This window comes from Ziziphus jujuba, chromosome 12 (genome assembly GCF_031755915.1).
Source record: "Ziziphus jujuba cultivar Dongzao chromosome 12, ASM3175591v1".
NCBI classification, from domain to species: Eukaryota; Viridiplantae; Streptophyta; class Magnoliopsida; order Rosales; family Rhamnaceae; genus Ziziphus; species Ziziphus jujuba.
In genome coordinates, this window is record NC_083390.1 from 6,362,205 (window position 1) to 6,374,675 (window position 12,471).

General features: G+C 29.8%; 1 protein-coding gene across 1 annotated transcript; it reads right to left on the reverse strand.

Annotated features, from left to right (window-relative positions):
• Positions 1-44: 44 nt before the first annotated feature.
• Positions 45-3,221, reverse strand: LOC125420304 (uncharacterized). The gene is made up of 2 exons (XM_016039318.4): positions 2,814-3,221; positions 45-2,212 (listed from the first exon to the last, which is right to left on the reverse strand). The coding sequence occupies exon 2, from the start codon at positions 2,190-2,192 to the stop codon at positions 306-308; it is 1,887 nt and encodes a 628-aa protein (XP_015894804.3). The 5' UTR covers positions 2,193-2,212; positions 2,814-3,221; the 3' UTR covers positions 45-305.
• Positions 3,222-12,471: the final 9,250 nt, after the last annotated feature.

Here is a 12,471-nt window from a genome sequence, read left to right on the forward strand (position 1 = left end):
GGTAGCTTACCCCTGTATGTTACATGAAGTCCGGACAGGTGCTCTCAAACAGAGGACTCAAATATCAAACAGGTATTCATGAATATGAAGCTGTACACCAAAAATTAATATTTACAACAAGTTATATCAAAATTATCATGCTAAGCTGTTTCTAGTTTGAAAAATGGATACCATATGCACAAAAGGAAATTAACACCAAAATACAAATAAAACCCCTAAGATGACTCGCATATACAATAAACTCGAGCAAAATCAAATAGTAATAAAATATGTAATCATATGGTAGGAAGAGATGCATTCCCATTCTACTGAAACTTTACTTTCTTTAATCTGTACATTAGAGATTCTACAGATTTTTGTATTCTAGTGCCATCTGTTTGCCTCAATTCCTGAGATACCTGATGCAAACTGTGAACCCCTCGACCCAAATTGGCAATTGATGGAGCAGCAGGAAGAGATTCAGCAACACATTCAATCCCATCTCCATACATAAGCAACCCCATGCAAGTTGCAATGCTACCCCCGAATGTAGCCCATGGCAGAAAACCAATTGGTCGGACTTGCCTTTTCCTCATTATTTCATAGAATGCTGTTCTCATGGCTGAAAAGCTGGTTTTCTCAGCAGAGGCTATAACACCATGAGCAACAGCCCGTATATTCTCAGCAGAAGCAGTTGCCTTAAGGACAGGCGTTGTTTTGATCCCAGAAGTTGCAAATCCTGGAGCAACAACTTTCGAAGGAACAAAAGTCTTGGCTAGAGCAACTACTTTCTGGCTTTGGGTCATCATCAGTTTAAGTGAAGCAGGAACTTTAAATGTTACAGCCTTCATAATGGTTGAGGCAGGAACAACTTTAGAGAGAGATGTAGCTCCTATAACTGCAGTTGCCCCTGCCCCCACAGCCACCATAGGTTTCTCAGTCAATAATCGCTTCATGCCCATCTGTTTTGACATTTCTTCTTCACCTTCAGAATCTGTAATGATCTGACCAACCAAATCCTTAACTTCTGGAGGCACGTGAACATTCCAGTGTTTCCTAAGACCTGCTAAGTTACTGGCATCCACTACTGCAACTATGGTCTTGAACTTCTTAGCCTGATCCCGGAGGGCCTGTATAAAGAGAACTTGTGATTTGTCCTCAATTGAAAGCTCAGAAAAATCAGTCACGCTAGAGTTCGCATTCCCTAATTTGTCAATAGGCAGTCTACCAGCATTGTTCATAGCAATTCTCAGCCCCTCAACTGCAACCCTAAAGATGTAAACCTCAGATATGATTTGGTTATCCACAGCTTCACCTCTGTTTATACTGTATAGCATTTTCTGCGAATGAGCTAGAGCCTTTCCAATTGATGGGATATCTTCAAATATATTATATAGATCCACAAGTAATGAATAGATGGATTTAGCAAAAGGTGGGGCCTCATAATTATGTTGTAGCTGAATTTCTTCTGGGGCAATCTCCAAAACAGAGCTCGACGGACTTAACCTCTTTATTGATAAATCCATGTATGGTGCCAACAATTGGACCATTTGTGACTGGATATTGTTAGTTGAGAAAAGCCTCATTGAACTCGATGAAACAGGTATACCCACCTTCTGTGGAACCAGACTACTAACTAATCCTTGGTACTTGCTCACCGCATCAAGGTCCTCTGAGGTGCTATTATCCGCAATAGAAGAATTCAAACATTTTGACTCAATCTCCAAGAATGACGACCCAACCTCAAGAGCTGCTTTCTTGGCTGCTAAAAAATTCCCATGAAAACTGGTCCCAAAAATCTCTCGTAAAACCAAGTTGCTCGCAACATTTTCGTAGTTCTCCTTGCTAACCTTATCCAGAAAACATCTTCTGAGAACTTCAAAGGATGATGTTGGAAGTAAGCTATCAACACCATCCCCCAATTCCCTATCTTCAGTTGTGGGTGAATGACCAACCTGAGCAATGACAAGCTCAGGTCTAATTTCCCCAATTAGACACTCAGAATCTGATACCGACCGCTCAGATAAATTCTGAACAGATAGAATGTATATCAGGGATTGAGTTTCGGGCTCACGAACTGCATACACAAACTGTTTCGTTTCTTCGGGAATCGAAAGTTTGCTAACAAAGTCGTTGGATACTCTTAGGTCATCCGGTTTGAACATAGAAAAGGGCCAAACATTTTTTAGATTCCAGACAAATGCAAGTACCATTGCGACAACATCAAAACTCCCTGTTCACAGTGATGATGGCAATGTCAAAGTATAACACAACAAAAAATGCAACCCACCCCTAAACTTACAAAGTGAATTTATTAACCACAACATGTTATTCATCATTCCGCTAAAAGCCCAAAATTCTAAACTCCTCTTTTTAAATAACTCCTACTCATACTTTTTTATTTTTTATTTTTTCGATCTCGAAAATAAAAACAAATAGAGCATGAAACACAAGTAATCGACAAACATCAGCAAATCATGAATATTAGTCTGCCTAACTATCAACAAAATGTCATTCACACTTGTGAACTCAACAAACTGAAATTATTAACCACAACATGTTATTGATCATTTGGCCAAAAACCCAAAATTCTAAACTCCAAAAGTAATCATACTTTTCTTTTTCTTGAAAAATCAAACAAACAGAGCATGAAACACAAGGTAATTAAACAACCAACAAGAAATCAAGCATGTTAATCGGCCTAACCATAACAGATCTCACCTAAAAGAACCAAAACTTTTCCCGATAAAATTAAATTTATATAAAATTGGCACAATTGGGTCAAACAAAAAAAAATCGCAAAATAAATACTTGGATTGGTCGTTTTCAGATACCTGATTGATTGTCGCGAATGATCTACGCAATCTGGAAGCGGTGACGAATTCTTGGCACCAAAATTCCAATTGAATAAAAAACTTCTGAGATTCCAGTTTCGCCGACTGAGCACTGTTACTTAAAACGAATTAAATGCGAAAACGCTACTGGCGGTTTTTCAATCTCTTTGCCATTTTACCTATAGCTCTCTCCCCCAATTGGAGAAACAAAAACAACCTGATAAACAGACAAGGAAAAAAACAAAAGAAAAAAAAAGAAAAAAGAAAAAAAGAAGAAGGACAAACAGAATGAAAAATTGTTTTTGTTTTTAATTTTGGAGAGAAAAGGTCTACGCTCTTCTTCTCCTTTGATCCTCCAACTAATGGATTTACACCCGCTTTTTCTAGGGCAGGATTTGATATTAAATATTTGTTTTTATGTTTTGACTTATATATTATTATTATTTTTTTACTTGGTCGTTCTCATTAAAATCATTTTGTTTTTTGTTTTTTAATCTTATTCTCATCAATTATCTGATTTATTTTTTATTCTCCTTCAATATAATGTTTATTTTTCACTTTTGAAAAAAAAAAAAAACAATTCTGTGTAACTATTATTTCGAATTGTAGATAACATCTTAACAAAGATATCATTTTGTATTGTAGATGACATATTAACAAAAAAAAAAAAAAAAAGCATTATAATTTATTTTCCTTTTAGAAAATGTAATTTGCCATTATGAGTCATCCATCACTAATGGACTTATGACATAAATGGCAATTTAGTTGGACATTTTTATGAGTTTATTTTCCTATATGGTACAATCATTTTTATTTTTATTTTTAAAGTATGTAATCCAATATAGTTTTTTAAGTTTCAAAGGTGGACATGAAATTTTAGTTCTAAATAGATTTGGATAAAATTAAAAAATTTCTATAAAAATTTTTGATATTTCTACAAAATTTTTATTGAAATTTTTATCAAATATCCACATTAATTATTTTACAATTTTATAAAAAAAAATTCATAATTTTTATGAAAATTTTTAAATTTTTATGAAATTTTCAAAATTTTTGTAAATTTTTTATTAAATTTAATTTTTTAAAAATTTTTTATCAAAAAAATTAATTAATGTTATTGATTTTTAATTGTTTACTTATTCATTATTTGTTTACTATAATAAATTTGATATTTCTATAAATATTATAAAGTAGATATAAATTATAATATATAAAAAAATTCAAATATGTATATGTAATAAATAATAAATATTTTAAAGTAGATAAATATTTTAAAGATATATAGGAAATATAATTTTTACAAATGTAGCTAAATGAATTGATAGAATGTTGAATACTTAAGGAAATATTATCAAGTAGTAACTTGTGAATACTATTTCAAACTCAATCATAAAAAAATAATAATTTTTCATATAATCAACAAATATCATATAAATATTATCAAGAAAGATAGCCACATTTAATACATGATCCATATGGTTAGCATATTAATAATTATATGCAAAATTATCAAAAATATACAACATTTAATAATTATTTTTTATATTTTATATCTCAAAATAAAAATAATAAAAAGATCAATAATTTTTAACTACCAAGGAGTTTTATGTGATATTAAAATAACAGTTTTCAAATACCAAGGAGTTTTATGTAGTATTAAAATGATATTTTATGAACTGATAATGTAATTATAATAATTATTTTATATATCTTAATTAATAAATACTTTTATTAAATATGTATTTTTTTATTGATAATAATATATTTATAACTATTAATGCTTATTATATATTGATTAACTAAGAGAAATATAAAATTTATTTAACATTTTGTTGTTTTTACAATCAACTTGGTAATTAATTAATCAAATAAACTATTTCTAAAATTTCAATAAAAATTTCTATTTTTTTGAAATAAATTTCTATCAATTTCTATTATTTTTATGAATTTTTATCAACATTTGATAATTTTTTATATTTTCATAAATATTTTCTTATTTTGAACATTTGATATTTCTATTAATACTAATTTTTTGAACCTTTGCAATGTAGTGATAAATAACAAAACTTATTTTTATATGATATGCTACATCTCCTAATTTCCAAATTGACATCTAAATGAAGAAATATAACATATTTATCTACTTTAAAAAAAAAAGAAAAAGAAAAGACTATGCGTTTTGTTTTTGATAAATAAGGAAGGAATAGTTTTAGCAATAAGCATTGAGCAATGAAGATTATCTTTAGTTATCATTTCCATTTAGGTTGCTTGTTAAAAAAAAAAAAAAAAAAAAAAAAAAAAAAAAAAAAAAAAACACTAAACATGAAAAAAATGAAACGGTCCAAAATTACTGGACATGGTATAGTTATACTAATAACGCTTAGTATAGTTGTTATATTAATAAGGCTAATGTTTACTTCAAAAATAATAATATTGAATAAGGTCAAGAGCTTAGTGCATTGACAATTAAACAACAGGTCTTATATGCCTCATTGATTGACGTAAAAAATTATCAAAGCACAGAGAAATGTATTTATATACAAAATAAAGAAGAGCTTATAACATTTTTTGGGAGAAAAGGAAGATGACTTAACTCTCTACTGCGTGCTGAAGTATGGAAGATGACTTAACTCTCTACTGCATGCTGAAGTATCTCATTATTCTGTTTAAAAAGAGCTTAACATTGACTGGCTGTAAATACAAGATTTATGAACTTCATTTAAAAAAAAGAAATATAAATAAAAATACGAACATAAGCACAGCCAAGAAGGTGATGATCAGTAAAGGAAACCAAAGGACCTGTATTTGTATATCTTCAAAATCTAACAAGAATTCTGATTTTGAATCCTAAATGAAGGTGGCTTGATAAAATTTGCAAAAATACATTTACAGACAAATTAACTGTATATAACTTCTCTACGATCATATCAACCTCCTAAGACTCGTAGGATCCAGTTCCAAACTTCATTTTTAGCTGAATATATATATATTCATCATCCAGTTTCTTTTTGATGAGCATCGACCATCATGTGGGAGTTGCTTGGATGGATTTTCTTGAGCACCCAGAAAACACAACCACTAGAAGAATTGGACTCTTTCACTCTTCTAGATTGATGAGTTTCCCCTGAAGGACAAGCCTTGACTGTTTGTTGTTGTTGTTGTTGTTCCATTTGCTTCAATTTCTGTTTGTGGAGCTTCCGCATCGCATGGGCTTCAGCGATAGCATAACCAGGAGTTGGCATGGCTAGATAATCCAATGATGAAGAAGAAGAAGAAGAAGAAGAAGAAGATATTTGGAAGAGGATAATATTGGTGGGATTGGGATATTAGTTTATAGCCACCAGCTTCATACATTTTGGCATGGGCAACAAGCATAAAAAAAGCAGTGTCCATTAGTGCACTGACTGGGTCCTTTGGTTTTGACACTTTCTTTGTTGCTTCTTGGACCTAAATACTTTGAGAACAACTTAAAAAAATATAATAATAATTGGTTTTAATTAAAGTATGTTAATTTGGTTGGAAGCTGTGGAATGTTTGGCTTGGTCGCCAAGGAAAATAGTAAATGTATTACCAAATGCTATATAATTCCTTTTTGACATTTGTTTGTTTTCATTTTAATAATTCTGAAACTATTATGAACATTTTGTATTAAGCTAACTTTGATCCTACTTTTTCTTTTTTATACATATTTTAGTCCTCCTAAAATTCTGATATCATCGGTTACCTAACTTTCCAAGCATGAATACCCTGCCATGGAAGAAATATGGACTCGGATACTTTTGACTCCACAATCCTTTGTCACCGTGCATCCCACCAATTAATTGTTGACCCAGTCATGTTGCAATTATTATTATTATTATTATTATTATTATTATTATTATTATTATTATATGTATTTTTTTGGCTGAGATACACGGATTTTATAAACCCAAATGAGGCAAACAATCAAAAAATTCTTAACCAAAACTACAGGTGGACATGGAAATCAGTTGTTCGATCGGTTTTTTGTATTTATTGTTTTGCAAATCAAATCCAACTAAACCATTGAGAGACATCAAGTCGAACAAAACTGACACTCATCGGTTCAGTTCGATTCGTTTAATTGATTTGGGCTTTGCCCAATACCGATTATTATTATTATTTTTTTAATTTCATAAATTTTTTAATTTTTTAAATAATTTAAATTTAATATTATCAATAATTAAAACTAAACAATTTAAAAATATAAAAATATATTTAAAATAATATATTAACAAATTATATATATATATATATAGAAAAAGTTTATGATGCGAATTTATATATGCTTTTTAAAAAAAATATCGGTTTTGTTGTGTACGGTTATATATACATATACAGTAAAATTGATATTTTTTTTTTATAAAGAATTCAACTTTGGTATGAATCCGCATGCAGACAGATCGTATCATAACCTCATCATATATATATATATATATATATGGTTGATCCTTTAGTTTGATTTGATTAAAAATTATCCAAATTGAATTAAATTAATCATAGACTAACAGATCAAACCAAACTAGTTGGATTACATCAGTTTCATTGATATGAATCAATTTATGCCTCCAAAATCAAGAGCTAAGGTCATGGCCTCTCTCTTGATTCATAATCATTGCAAAGATCATTGTTAATCAGTATGTCTGTTTTGTTACATATTCCCCTATCCATTTTGTCATATATGATGTGGGTTTTGAGTTCTTTCAAGTAATTTCATATTAGAAAATTACAAGCAAAAATAGAACTCTTCATCAATTTCAATAATTTTTACAAGATACCTCATTGGTCAATGTGTCCTAAAAATTAAATCTCATATAAGGCGGATGAAATTAACCTTTTTTAATAGTCAAATTATTACTCAACTAATATATTTGACTTATACAATAATATTAGAAGAACCAAAAAAATTTACCAAATAATTTATTAAATAACTTAGCAAGACCTGTGGCATTATCTTGTTGGTTTGAATATTAGCTATGTTTTATCTTTTAAAAGAATCACTCATCTATAATTATATTAATATATTTATTAACCAATATAATAATGACATGTCATTTTTGTCACATTATTTCTTAAACTTTTTTTGTGAACTTTTTGATGCCTATAACACAACTAATGATATTTTTTTTAACCTTTTTACTTATTTATATATACAAATAATCCATTTTTCTAAAATTTTTATATATGTATATATTTGTTTTCATATAATAATTATAATTTGTTTAAACATGAACATTGTAAGAAATAATGGATAGTTAATAGCTAAAAAAAAATGTGATTGGTCTTTATAAATGGGTTTTATTGTTTATTGGACTTAAAAAAAAGGGGTTAAAATTGTCTTTTTGATTGAAATACATTAGATTTTCTCATTCTAGTTTTTTATATATAAAATTGGAAGTATATTAGTTGCAGAAGTGCTATAGAATGAACCATTCCGCACTACATGGAGAGGACATTGACGCTCATTTTTTTTCTCCATTTAATGAAACAGTGCGTTGGCATACCTTTAAAAACAAACAAAACAAAACAAAGCCCACATCTATTTCTTTTTTTTTAATAAAATGGCACGTTGGCATCCTTTTTTTAAAAAAAAAAAAAAAAACTTGATTTTTTTATTTAGTATAGTAAATATCACACCAATCGTCAAATGAATTTCTTGATTTCTTTGATTACCCCTTCTTAATTTGTTTTTGTATGTGCCTATATAAGAAGCACATTAAGTACTCTCCCTAGCTACTTTCCACCATTTATAAAATCTTCGTAGACCTTTTTTTTTTTTTTTTTTAATACTAATTTAGCTAAATCGTCACTGCTGTCATATTTGACGGCTAGACAAGGTAGGAATTATTTGACTGCTAAATCACCACTATTGTCATATTTAGTTCATAAAAAATCTAAGCAGCAGAGCGAAAAATGCAGAGTGAGAGAGAAAGAAACTTACATAAGATTAGAGAGGAAGGAAGAGGATGGTGAGTTGCGACGAGCTATTGGGTGGTAGTGAAGGAAAACTGTGGGTGGTGAGCTAGAGGATGAATTGCGTTAGGAAGGAAGGAAGACCTTTTTTTTTTTTTTTTTTTTATCTGAACTGAAAAGGGGTGCCAATCCACCGTTTCCTTAAAAGAAAGAAATGGATGTGGGTTTTGGTTTTTTTTTTTTTTTTTTTTTTTTTTTGAAAAGGGGTGCCAACACATTGTTTCATTAAATGGAGAAAAAGAAACGGACGTCAATGTCCCCTCCATGTGGTGCGGATGGGTTTTATAGCACTTCTGATATTAGTTGATTATAATTTAACAAGCCAAAAGGGCAATTTTTTTTTTTTTTTGAATAAGCCAAAAGGGCTAGTTGTGCAATATATATTTGTACAAAAAATTAAAAATAGAAGTAATTAAAGTAGGTGTATTCATCGGATTGAAACCGATCTATTTTAACAATAATGAATCAAATTATTAATCAACTTGGTCCTTCTTTTCTCAATTCAATCCAAATTAATTTCAACATCAAATTCAATTCAATTCAATTTAGTAATAATTGGTTTCGATTTGATTGGGTGATTTTTCAATATTGAATTTGAATTTGTGTATATAAACTTTGAGGTTTAGAATTTTTAAATATTAGATAGCTAAAAATTTGGATTTTAACTTTTTTTACTTGTGCAGAATTGCCAAATTTTTAATCAACAACTCTTTAGCATTTTGAAAAATGAAATATTTATTTTAAAATAAGATAAATAAAGTAAAATTATTAAAATAATATATATACATACTTCTGATCCAGTTCAGTTTAAATCAATCAAGATAAATTAGTTATTTTCAATTCAGTCTGATTTTTTTGTACTGTATCCTGATTTCATAAAATCAGAATATACCGAATGGATAATTATTTTCTCTCTCTCTCTCTCGATATATAATAAAACTATTTCTAAACTAAATAATTAAAATCAATTAAAATAAACGAAACAACAATAATTTATTAATTATTTATTAAATATATATATATATATATATATATATATATATATATTTTTAATTATTGATATTTTAATTGGTTTGATTTAAATCAATTTCAATAGTCTTTGTCTTTTGACACCAATCTAAACTGATTGATTATTGGTTTTGAATTTTTAAAATTGATTGAATCCAATTACTATGGCAAAAAAAAAAAAAAAAAAAAAAAACCATTCAAAAAAACCTATTCAGACAAATTGAATTGAAGTAGATTGGTTGAAGTAGATTGGTCAATTTGATTAGTTAATCAATTTTTTTGCAACACTTCTATATGTTTGAAGAACCATATTAAACAAAGTACCCCTATTTAAGGTGATATTTAAAGATAGCCAAAATGATATGACTTCTATTTTGCACACAGTATCTAAGTGACAAGTGATATCAATCAAGTCAATAAAATTGCAAACAAAACTTAATGACTAAAATTTAAAACCACCTTTAAACAAAGTTGACCTAAAAAAAAAATAAAAACCATAATAGTAACAAGTACAAAGTAAGTAACAATGGGTGAATCAAAGTTATAGTATGAGGGATTTTCTTTTAGGTTGCTCAATCCCATGACCTTTGGTTATACAACCTATTATTAAAAATATACATAATATATGAATATATATGTAGAATGAAGACACAAATAAAAATACAGAAAAATGATCAAATAAATAAATAAATAAATAAAAAAGATTGGGAACATGTATTTTTCTAGATTTGATATGCTTGTTGAAATATTGGTCCGAAGCCTGTGTGGTACCACAGTGTCCTTAAGACTATTCCCGTCCCACCTGTGTTGGTGTTTTCTGACGGCAGTCTCCCAGGATACAACGGATTCGAAATCTCAGACAAAACACCACCTGGATTTTCCTCGAACTTTCAAAGTACCTGATCTTTACCACACCCACTAACCAAAATGTGCAGAAAACTAATTTTTCTCTTTTTTTTTCTTTCCAATTTGATTTTCCCATTGGAATTATTATTCCAAAACTTGCTATCTTTACTAAAACTTCATCCATCAAGTCAAAACCCACGTTTGGAAAGTTAGAAGGCCACAAATAATGCACATAAAGGCCCATTAAAGTCCATTAATTCAAAATCATTCAAAATCAAAAAAACATTGCAAACGTTACAATCCCCCACATGAATGATTTGACTACTATGCAAGACTCTAGTGGTAAAGCTCTGCAGTTAGAATCTGCCTAGGATAGGTAAATGTTACTCTTTGAACCTTTTTTTGTGAGACTATATCTTTTTTACTAACTAATGGTAGATGCGATATCTTTGAACCATTTCGTCGTTTGTGTAAATGACACATAGTTCACACAGAATCCTTCCTGGTAAACTTCAGTTCTCACTGTTGTGTTCATTTTGGCCTTGAACATCTCTCTAGTTCTGCGAGAGTTTTTAGAGAATTGTGCTCTTAATAATTCTCCTTTGAAGCGGCCAATTTTCTCTCTCACATAGGTGATTCCTTTTCCAATGTAATCATCATCACTATGCAAAGATTACTATACACACACTTATAGGAGTCATTAAAAGCATACTTTATGCTTAACATCTTTCTATCACTGTTTCATCATAGGAATGGGCATAGGATTAACCCCTACAGTGAAACATACTAGTCTTTACAATTGCGTTGTCCCATTGAACCTAGATCTTGGGATCTTCAGTCAACTAGGTTGGGTTTCCATTGTATCAACTTTACTCGTGGGCTTTAATCCCATTTCTTTTGATGATTTTTCAACTAATTCTCTATTTAACTCTTTGGTTAGCGGATCCAAAATGTTATCTTTTGACTTTACATAGTCTATCAAGATAACTCCAGTTGAGATTAGTTATCTAATAGAATTATATCTACAACGAATATGTCTAGACTTTCCATTATACATAATATTTTGTGCCCTGCCAATAGCAGATTGACTATCACATTGTATACTTATTGTTGGCACAGGTTTGGGCCACCTTGGAATGTCTTCCAAAAATTGGCATAGCCATTCGGCCTCTTCACCACATTTATCTAATGCGATGAACTCAGATTCCATCGTGGATCGAGCTATTACTGTCTGTTTAGAGGATTTCCATGTTACGGCTGCACCCACTAATGTAAATACATAACCGCTAGTGGATTTTGAATCCTTGATATCTGATAATCCAATTTGCATCACTGTATACTTCTAATACAGACGGATATCTCGTATAGTGCAGTCCATATTCACGAGTATATTGTAAGTATCTTAATACTCTAACGATTCCTTTCCAATGATCATCATTCGGATTACTCGTGTATCTACTTAGTCTACTTATAGCGTAGGCTAAGTTTGGTCTTTTACAATTCATTAAGTACATCAGACTTCCAATCACCCTTGCATACTCGACTTGAGATACACTGTCTCTTTTATTCTTAGATAAATATAAACTCACATCTATGGGTGTTGTGACTATATTAGTATCGTCTTTACTAAACTTAGCTAATATTTTATCCACATAATGCATTTGACTAAGAATGATTCCATTTAAAGTCCTTGTGATTTTTATTCTTAAAATTACATTAGCAAGTCCCATGTCTTCCATATCAAATTTCGAATTTAACATGGCTTTCGTAGTTTGGATCATATGGTCGTCACTACCCACAATGAATATGTCAT